At 51.1% G+C, this 10980-nt stretch overlaps 1 protein-coding gene across 1 annotated transcript; it reads right to left on the reverse strand.

The window, feature by feature from the left end:
* Window positions 1-367: 367 nt before the first annotated feature.
* Window positions 368-10235, reverse strand: LOC136513580 (uncharacterized). Its single transcript, XM_066507552.1, has 4 exons — window positions 9914-10235; window positions 9735-9839; window positions 9524-9664; window positions 368-537 (listed from the first exon to the last, which is right to left on the reverse strand). The coding sequence occupies exons 1-4, from the start codon at window positions 10233-10235 to the stop codon at window positions 368-370; spliced, it is 738 nt and encodes a 245-aa protein (XP_066363649.1).
* Between the last annotated feature and the right edge of the window lie 745 nt (window positions 10236-10980).

A 10980-nucleotide genomic window follows, 5' to 3' on the forward strand; every position in this document is an offset into this window, starting at 1 on the left:
TACATATCAGGATGCCCTGAGGGGCAAATTCGCCGACCAGCTCGCCGACCAATTTCCACCAACCGTCAACATGCTGCACGCCGCCCGGGGTCTCGGAGCATCTCTCCAAACTATCCTCGAGGAAAATCCGGACTCCGAATCTCAAGGATCCACCGAGCCCCTCACCGAGACCTTCACCAAGCAACCTCCTCTCCTGCCTTTCCGGGATGGAGCGATTTTCAACGTCAGTGTCGACAGCCCCCCCCAGAACGGTGAAACAGACGAGGAACGAGCCGCCCGTGAAAACAGGAATGCCAACCGAGCGCAATGGTGTGATAACGAACGCGCTATCGTGATGGCCGAGGCCGCTCATGATAACCAGTTCGATTCACAAGGAAGGCCCCTTCATCGCAACCTCAACGAAGAATTCCTCCGCATTGACGGCCACGACATTTTCAAGACTCCGAGCGCTAATTTGGCCGTGGCCACCAACGAACTCGCTCACCTCCCGCAGACGCCTGAGCTTGCCAAGGTCGCCGCTATGCTTAAAGCGGCACACTGTCAAGTTAACGAGATCCGAGAAGTTTAGAGACCTTCGTGCTCCACAAGCATGATCTGCCGATCAGTTGATCCTAGATCCAATTGCCGCCCCAGTCAAAGCCGCTTCGCCGACCAGTCACCACCTCCCCAGGGGGGAGTTGGAGGCCATCGCGCCGAGCATCATCGCCAGCACGACCAAGAGGTCGAACAGGACGCCCGAGTGCACCTCAGCAACCTTCGGGATGCACGACGGCGTATTGACCAACGACGTTTCGGGCGCCATGAAGATGAAGTACGACATCGCCAGGAGTACGAGCAGGAATACGGCAACCCGGACTCAGCTCTGGAGCCGATAGTCGCCGGCAATATTGCCGATGTCGGCCCCGACAGCCCGAAAGGGCCCCCTGCATTCACCAGGGCACTCCGAATGCTCCAGTGGCCCCATGGTTTCAAAATCACCGGAGTCGAGCCCTATGAAGGAAGGATGAACCCAACTCAATGGCTGCAGGCTTACGCCACCGCCGTCCGAGCCGCCGGAGGAGACACCAACGTCATGGCAAACTATCTCCCTGTCATGCTCACGCCAGCCGCCATGAGCTGGTTCACAAGCCTCGCCCCGGACTCCATCGGCTCTTGGGAAGATCTGAAGAGAGTCTTCACCGACAACTACATGGCCACATGCAGGCGGCCGGGCACCAAGCATGATCTCAACCGCATCAACCAAAAGCCGTCCGAACTACTCCGCAGCTACATCAGATGCTTCTCCGAGATGAGGAATTCTATTCCCAACATCACGGAGGCCGAAGTCATCACCGCCTTCGTCCGAGGACTTCATCACCGAGAACTCCGTTCTAAGTTCAATAGAAAGCCACCTACCGGCATCGGTGAGATGATCACAACCGCCAATCAGTACGCCGACGCCGAGGAAGCGGAGGTGCGTTTTAACGAAGACACGGGCACTAATCGCCCGTCTCGCCGCCACGACGACCGATAGCACAACGTTCGCCGCCACGACGACCGCAACGACAACCGACAGTACAACGATCGCCGCTACGACGACCATAGTTTCCACTGGGACAGCGGACGTGATCGGCTAGATGGATTCAAACCTGGTCAGAATCGCCGCCACCGACCAGATCACTTTGTCGCCAACGTCAATGAGCCGCGCACAAAGCGTAACTACGACGAGTAGTACAAGAAGATCCTAGACGGTCCGTGCCCCCTGCACAAGAACACCAAACACAAGATGAAAGATTGCCTTGGTTTGGCTAAGGAATTCCAAGAGAAAAAGTACAACGACAACAATGGTGGGAACGGAGGACGCCGACCACCAGGGGATAATAATAACGCCTTCCAGGACCAGGACAAGGTGGTCGCCACCATCTTCGGGGGTCTCGCCTCCAACGAAAGCAGAAGGGAACGGAAGCTCGCCGCCCAACGAGTGCTCGCCATAGCTTCAGAAGAAACTACCGCCAACCCCAGCTATCGCCCGTGGTCCGAAATCTCCATCACCTTCAGCAGGGCCGACCAGTGGGCAGACATACCCTACATAGGGCGTTTTCCCCTCATCCTTGATGCAACTGTTCAGAAGGTGCTCTTCAGGAAAGTCCTCGTCGACGGTGGGAGCGCTTTGAATCTACTCTTCGCCGGGGCCCTAAGGGAGCTCGGACTCAGGACAACAGACCTCACGCCTTCAAACTCCTCCTTTTGGGCCGTGGTGCCCGGCAGGGCATCCAGACCACTGGGGGAAATTACCCTACCAGTATAGTTCGGCACAGCAACCAACTACAGAGTGGAGCATATCAACTTTTATGTCGCCGACTTCGACACCGCCTACCACGCCATACTAGGGCACCCGGCTCTGACAAAGTTCATGGCTGTTCCGCACTATGCGTATCTGGTGTTGAAGATGCCTTTGCCTGCTGGAGTCCTGTCTCTGCGGGCCAACCTCTCCGTCGCCTATGCCTGCGAGACGGAAAGTCTCACCCTCGCCGAAGCCACCGACCTCTCCATCCAGATGGCCAGCGTGGTCGCCGAAGCCAAGACCACATCTGCTGACGACATGGAGATCCCAGAGCCTCCCCGAGCCTCCGCCAAGTCCAAGGAAGTCAAGGAGATCGGCCTTGGCCTCGACGACCCTTCCAAGACGGTGAAAATTGGGGCTCACCTTGACCCCAAATAGGAAAGCGCGCTCATCTCCTTCCTACGTGCCAACGCCGATGTGTTTGCTTGGAAACCTGCAGACATGCCGGGGGTACCACGGGAGAAGATCGAGCACTCCTTGAATGTCTCGCCGACCGCTAAGCCAATCAAGCAGAAACTTCGATGATTCGCGCCAGACAAAAAGGAGGCAATTAGGGTAGAAATAAAACGGCTTTTAGCTGCCGGATTTATAAAAGAAGTGTATCATCCAGATTGGCTAGCTAATCCTGTTCTTGTTAAGAAAAAGAATAAAGAATGGAGAATGTGTGTTGATTATACTGATCTTAACAAACACTGCCCTAAAGACCCCTTCGGCTTGCCTCGGATAGACGAGGTTGTCGACTCCACCACTGGCTGCGAGTTGCTCTCCTTTCTCGACTGTTACTCAGGCTACCATCAGATCTCCCTCAAGGAGGAAGACCAGGTTAAAACATCGTTCATCACGCCTTTCGGTGCATATTGTTACACCACTATGTCCTTCAGACTAAAGAACGCCGATGTGACCTACCAAAGGGCTATCCAGACATGCCTCGACCAACAGATCAGCCGCAACGTCGAGGCCTACATCGACGACGTGGTCGTCAACACTAGAACCACCGACAATCTTATCTCTGACCTTGAAGAAACTTTCTCCAACCTAAGCAAATACCGATGGAAGCTGAACCCTTCAAAGTGCATCTTTGGAGTTCCATCCGGTATCCTACTCGGCTACATCGTCAGCGCTCGGGGCATCGAACCAAACCCCGACAAAGTCTCCGCCATCACCAACATGAAACGGCCGACGTGTGTCAAGGATATACAGAAGCTCACAGGCTGCATGGCTGCGTTAAGCCGATTTATCTCGCGCCTCGGTGAAAAAGGGCTGCCTTTCTTCAAGCTCCTCAAGGCCTCCGAGCTTTTTTCTTGGTCGGAGGAGGCAGACACAGCTTTCGAGCAGCTCAAATTGTTTTTAACAAAACCTCCAATCATGACAGCACCACGACCAGATGAAACTCTGCTGGTTTACATCGCCGCCACTTCTCGAGTTGTCAGTACGGCTATTGTCGTCGAATGCGAGGAAACTGGACACGCCTACAAGGTACAACGTTTAGTCTATTTCATCAGCGAGGTACTTAATGAGCCCAAAACTCGTTATCCTCAGGTGCAAAAGCTGTTATATGCAATTTTAATCACCTCACGCAAGCTCCGACATTACTTTGAATACTACAAGATCGCTGTGGTCACCGAGTTCCCTCTGGGAGACATTCTCCGAAATAAAGAGGCCAACAGTCGTTTCATCAAGTGGGCTGTTGAGCTCGGCACCTACTCCATTGACTTCAAAAGCAGGCCGACCGTAAAGTCACAGGCGCTCATCGATTTCATCGCTGAGTGGACCGAAATCCAAGAACCCGTCGCCACCACTTGCCCCGAGCACTGGGTGATGTACTTCGACGGCGCCCTTAATATTAATGGGGCTGGTGCGGGCATTCTGTTCATTACATCGACGAATGATAAACTCTGATACGTTCTTCGCATACATTTCCCAGTCTCTAACAACGCCGCGGAATACGAAGCATGTCTCCACGGCCTCCGTATAGCCATCGAGCTCGGTGTCAAACGCCTTATGGTATACGGGGATTCCGCGCTGGTTATCAATCAACTCAATAAAGATTGGTCCTGTTCTAGTGAGAAGATGGACGCTTACTGCGCCGAAATCAGGAAGCTTGAAGGAAAATTCTACGGCATTGAGTATCACCACGTGGTACGGGATCAAAACCAAATCGCCGACCAACTATCGAAGATAGGATCTTCTCGTACCACGGCCCCGACGGGGATCTTCGTTTAGGACCTCTTGACACCATCAATTAAGGAAGACAAGGAAGTTGTAGAAGTACCCCCTGCCGAGCAGTTGGTGCTCACGATACCTTCGAAGATCGCCGATTGGAGGGAACAATTCATCAAGTACCTCTCCAACGGCGAAGTACCCGCCGACAAAATCAAAACCGAACGACTAATTCACCGAAGTAAGCACTACGTGTTGGTGGATGGTATCCTGATGGGGAAAAGTGCCAAGGAAGGGATACTGCAGAAATGCATCATCCAAGATGACGGTGTGAAGCTACTATCTGAAATTCACTCTGGCTCCTGTGGCAATCATGCGGCTTCAAGAACACTAGTCGGCAAAGCTTTCCGAGCAGGTTTCTACTGGCCCACGGCCATTACCGATGCAGAAGATCTCGTCCGACGATGTGAGGGATGTCAATTTTTCGCCAAGCAAATACATGTGTCGACACAAGAATTACAAACCATTCCAGCTTCCTGGCCATTCGCATGCTAGGGACTGGATATGATCGGGCCTTTCAAACCTGCGCCAGGAGGTTTCCGGTATGTGTACGTCGCCATCGATAAGTTCTCCAAGTGGATCGAGTACAAACCACTCATCGCAGCTACTGCTAAGAAAGCAGTCGAGCTCTTTGAAGACATCGTACACAGATTCGGTCTCCCAAACAACATCATCACCGACCTCGGGACAACTTTTACCGGCCATCATTTTTGGGATTTCTGCGAGGACAGGTGCATCTCTGTTAAATACATTTCTGTTGCTCATCCTAGAGCTAACGGTCAGGTCGAGCGAGCTAACGGTATGATCCTCGACGCCCTCAAGAAAAGGCTCTATCAAAAAGAAGAAAAGCACCCGGGGAGATGGCTCAAAGAACTACCAGCTGTGATCTGGGGACTGCACACTCAAGCTAGTCGCAGTACCGGCGTATCTCCATATTTTATGGTCTACGGCTCAGAGGCCATACTTCCAGCGGATATTGCATTCCGAGCACCCAGAGTAGAAAACTATGATGAAGACCAAGCCGCAGCTGTTCGGACAGAAGACATTGATCGGGCCGAGGAAGAACGTCTGATTACTTGCGTTCGCACAACCAAGTACCTCGAAGGTCTGCGGAGGTATTACAACCGTAACGTCAAAGGTCGTTCGTTCGCGATCGGTGACCTCGTCTTGCGTCGGAAACAAAAAACCGAAGGGCTTCACAAGCTGTCTTCACCATGGGAGGGCCCTTACATCGTAAAAGGTGTTACTCGACCAGGGTCTTATCGTTTATGCGACCTAGATGGACTTGATGTTCCCAACTCCTGGCACATAGAGCACCTTATACGTTTCTTCCCCTGAAATAACATAGATATGTATTTTTTACTTTAATATTAATAAAGTTCTGGTCTCCATAATTTCTCTACATTTTTTCCTTCATCATAAGCTTCAACTACCGTTAGCGAGATGTAAGCCACACCGCGATGGCCTCCAATACGCTCGACTAATACATCCAAATCGCCGAGCACGAAAACTCCAAATCGCCAAGCACGATTTCTCCAAATCGCCAAGCACGATTTCTCCAAAATCGCCGAGCACGATTTCTCAAAATCGCCGAGCACGATTTCTCCAAATCGCCGAGCACGAAAACTCCAAATAGCCGAGCACGAAAACTCCAAATCGCCAAGCACGATTTCTCCAAATCGCCAAGCACGATTTCTCCAAATCGCCGAGCATGATTTCTCCAAAGTCACCGAGCACGATTCTCCAAAATCGCCGAGCACGATTTCTCAAAATCGCCGAGCACGATTTCTCCAAATCGCCGAGCACGAAAACTCCAAATCGCCAAGCACGATTTCTCCAAATCGCCAAGCACGATTTCTCCAAATCGCCAAGCACAATTTCTCCAAATCGCCGAGCATGATTTCTCCAAAGTCGCCGAGCACGATTCCTCAAAATCGCCGAGCACGATTTCTCCAAAATCGCCGAGCACGATTTCTCCAAATTGCCAAGCACGATTTCTCCAAATCGCCGAGCACGATTCCTCCAAATCGCCGAGCACGATTCCTCCAAATCGCCGTGCACGATTTCTCCAATTCGCCGAACACATTAACTCCCAATCACCGAACACGACTTTTTCAAAAATCACCTACTATGCTTCCTCCGGGACGCGTAGGTTTTCCTACAAAAACAACGACGGTGTTGCACTTTCAATTTTCGCAACATAGCCCGCCGATCGTCAAACAGCACACCTTTTTTCCTTCTATTTTCTATGGAAACGACCCAGTCCCCGACTACATCCTACACGTGCTTAGGGGCTCCGCCCTCTGCGTTATGGTTGGTCAGCTGTGGTTCCTTGCCCATGCCTGTTCGTCCTACACGTGTCAGCGCCTCCGCGCTCGACGTTATGGACTATGGGCTAGTCAAGACCTAGATTTCAGTTATGAACTAACCGCTCGGACGCCGCTTTAGCCATTTCTCTCACCACGTTATTCACGTTGGCTGCTGGGTAGAACGTTTTTTCGCAATAGTAATTCTGGAGGGCAACAAGGCTCTAACACCCCACCAAACGTACCATGAGCTCGGTGCTCGGCATGTTGGCCGGCAGGACGCGGTCTTATGACAACGCCTATTTCTCCAACATACGCATGGGCTCCGCGTTATGCGTTACGGATCACGACCTAACTAAGGCATTTAGTTCAGTGAAAACTAAAAGATCGAACACAGCTTATATTAGGAAAAAGTGCATCGGGTTGATAATACACAGATTCTTCTTAGCCAGATAAATCATGTATTACAAGCGGTAATATCCGAGCAGTTCTTTAAGCTTCGCCAGCAGCTTCGGTTTCGCCAAACAGGTCTATATCACCGACAAGCACTTTCGCCACATCCTCAACGTCATCCTCCAGCTGCTGGGTCTGCGCGTCGCTCAGCCCATCGGCGAACCCACCACCTATCGACTGGATGTCGATGGACGGATAATGGGACCGAACCACCTGAAAGCTCTAGTTTGGTTTTGGTTAATTGATGAAACCCTAAGTGCTAACCTAGTTTATCAAGATGATTATGAGATAGGTAGCACTACTCCAAGTGATGAAGCAATGGCGAAGATCATGACAATGGTGATGGCATGGTGATGGTCAAATGCTTAAACTTGGAAAAGAAGAAAGAGAAAAACAAAAGGCTCAAGGCAAAGGTATAAAATGTAGGAGCCATTTTGTTTTAGTGATCAAGACACTTAGTGAGTGTGATCACATTTAGGATAGATAGCCGTACTATTAAGAGGAGTGAAACTCGTATCGGAATGCGGTTATCAAAGTGCCACTAGATGCTCTAACTCATTGCATATGCATTTAGGATCTAGTGGAGTGCTAACACCTTTGATAATATTTGTGAAAATATGCTAACACATGTGCACAAGGTGTTTGCAGGGTTGATAATATTCGGCGCTTTCGGGAAAATGAAATGTCTATTTTCTATTGCGCCGGATGCAAAATTCTTGGTGGTTGGCACAATTGAGCAAGGGTGAAGAAGTTAGAGTTGAAATGGAGTTGGTCGAAATGATGCTGGCGTCGGTCTACTGACCGGACGCTGGGTCACTCAGCGACCGGACGCTGAAAGGCTGCGTCCAGTCGAGCTGTTAGACGGCACAGTGGGTAGGGTTGAGCACCGGACGCTGGTCAGCGTCCGGTCGAGGTGGACCGGACGCGTCTGGTCGAAAAAATATGCCTCGAGGAGCTTACTGGAAACGACCGGACGCTGGGGCTTCAGCGTCCGGTCAGTTTTACCGGAGGGTCCGGTCAGCTTCGCAGCCATTGAAATCTGACGAATAGCGTTTGAAGCTGGTGACGCGTGGCGTCCATCGGGCGACCGAACGCTGAGGGCCAGCGTCCGGTCAGTATGACCGGAGCGTCCGGTTAGAGCGCGTTTTGCCCAGTGAAGGGGTATAACGGCTCTATTTGATTGGGGCTCTATTTATAGCCCCATGGCCGGCTCATGGGGGAACTCTTGCACATTTTCATTGACATAACAACCTTGTGAGCTTAGCCAAAGCCCCCCCACTCATCTCCATCATTGTGAGATTGGGAGAGAATCCAAGTGCATTGCTTGAGTGATTGCATCTAGAGGCACTTGGTATTCGTGTTGCGCTGCGGATTTCGCTTGTTTCTCTTGGTGGTTGCCACCACCTAGACGGTTGGAGCAGCGGTGAAGGATCGACATGAGTTGGTGATTGTTCGTGGCCGTCTCCGGTGATTGTGAGGGGAGTTGTACCTTCCCCGGCGGAGCGCCGAAAGGTAACTCTAGTAAATTGCTCGTGTCATTGAGTTACCTCACTTGTGGGTCGGTTCTTGCGGTGTCCTATCATGTGGACAAGGTTTGTGAAACACCTCTTAGCCGCCGAACCACCAAGTGTTGGTCGACACAATGGGGACGTAGCGTGTTGGCAAGCACATGAACCTCGGGAGAAAATCGATTGTCTCTTGTCTTTGGCATTCTCTCGGTGATTGGCTATATATTCATCTTGTGATTGGTTCATCCCCTACACGTCGGTATAATCACTCTACTCACTCATTTACATTCTTGCAAACTAGTTGATACAAGCTCTTTAGTGTAATTAGAATTGAGAGCTTGCTTTATTATTTACATTCATCTAGTTGAGCTCTTTAGAGTAGCAAGGTTGAGAGCTCTTAGTGAGTAATTACATAGCAAGTTTGTGTGTCTAAGTAATCATTGCAACTAGAATTGTTGGATAGGTGGCTTGCAACCCTTGTAGAGCTAGAGCAAGTTTGCATTACGCTATTTGTCATACTAATCAAATTGCTCTAGTTGATTTGTAGATTTTTAAATAGGCTATTCACCCCCCCCCTCTAGCCATATTAGGACCTTTCACCACCGCAAGGGCATGAGTAGCGGCGGTCAAAACGGCGTCACGGTTGAAGTTTTTGAAGTTTTCCCACGCTGCCTTGCATCTTTGAATGATGGTGTCTGGCCCTTGCTGCCTACCATCAGGACGGGGCGCCGGTTCAACGTCAACGCAGTCCAGCACTGGTTTTATTGCGGCAGTTATAGTGTTGAAGTTGTCCTTCTGGACTTTGGCTTCTTGCACCAGCACATCGAACTGTGCCTTGGTTTTATGTCGATAATCTGCAAGAATTACAATGGTTCGTCACGGCAAAAAGAATTACGGCGTCACTTCCGATCAGGGGAAACCTACCTTTCAATTCTTCGGCCAGTTTGTCGGCTCGATCCGACTCCTTCATTTTCTCTTGTCGGATTTGTTCGACGGTCTGGCGAAGTCGGTTGAGTTCTGCATCTTGCTCTGCAAGCACAAAAGATAAGACACAAAAAAAATACGGCCACTTACTGCAAAGCACATTATGTGAAAAAGAATACCCGATTTCAGCTTGGATGCATCCTCCAACTGCTGGCACTTCCGGTCGAGCTGTTCAGTTTTACTATCGAGTTCTACGTTTTTCTTGCTCAACTGCTCAGACATCTTCTTAAGTTCCTCAGATGCAATTGCTAGCTCCTCGGATGTCTTCTTCAGCTGCTCGGACGACGCCGTTAGTTGCTCGGACAGAACCCCATTTTGATGTTCAAGGTCCTGCGAATTCGACTCCGCAAGGTCCTGCTCCCGCTGGGCCCTCTGAATACTTTTTTCCGAAAGACTTAAAGCCTCCCGGAGTATCTTATTTTCCTCGGCGAGGGGCTCCATCCTCTTTATCAGTTGGTGCCGTTGTTCAGCTGTCCGAGCTATCCCCTACGGATTAACAGTGCAAAAGATAAACCTTGATCTTCCGACAACATTTATCGGTGTTATTGGCGTGGCACTCACCTCGATTTGAGTCATAACTCCGGCGACGGCGGATTTCAACCTCTTTATCTCTCTGGTGGTGTTTTCTTCCTCGACGACTACCACCTCTTCCCCGTGTTTCCAGAGAATCTGGATGGACTAGGGCTCAGGCGTGGCGCGCTCGATCTCCACGACCTCGTCCTCCTCCATCGTCGCTTGAGGCACCTTCGGGGGGCTCTGTGGTCGGACCGCCGCTCCGACCACTCCTGGCACCCCTACGGGTGACGATGTTTGCTCCTCAGCAGTTGACGGGGTGGCGTCTGTAACCTCCGGCGCATCAACAGCAGCCGCAGTTTCCGTTTCCAAGGTAACGACCTTTTCGGTCGTAGCCGCGGTTGCGGTCGCCGACGCGCCCATCGTGTGTGCCAATGATTCACCATCGCCAGGTCTGCTGGGAGCGGCAGCTGGCTCGTCCTCTGTTCGCCGAACACTCGGGGACTCCTGGACGGGGGCAGTCATCATTCTTTCTTCTGAGGTCACGGGCCTCAGCGTCGCACTGCGTCATATCGGCTTCTCAGTAACAAGGTGAAATCAAAGAACAATATAATTACTCCAAGGCAAATATACTCACGGTTTGGTCTTCCGATTGATTTTCTTGAATCGGCGA

Source organism: Miscanthus floridulus, chromosome 16, assembly GCF_019320115.1.
Source record: "Miscanthus floridulus cultivar M001 chromosome 16, ASM1932011v1, whole genome shotgun sequence".
Classification (NCBI taxonomy): domain Eukaryota; kingdom Viridiplantae; phylum Streptophyta; class Magnoliopsida; order Poales; family Poaceae; genus Miscanthus; species Miscanthus floridulus.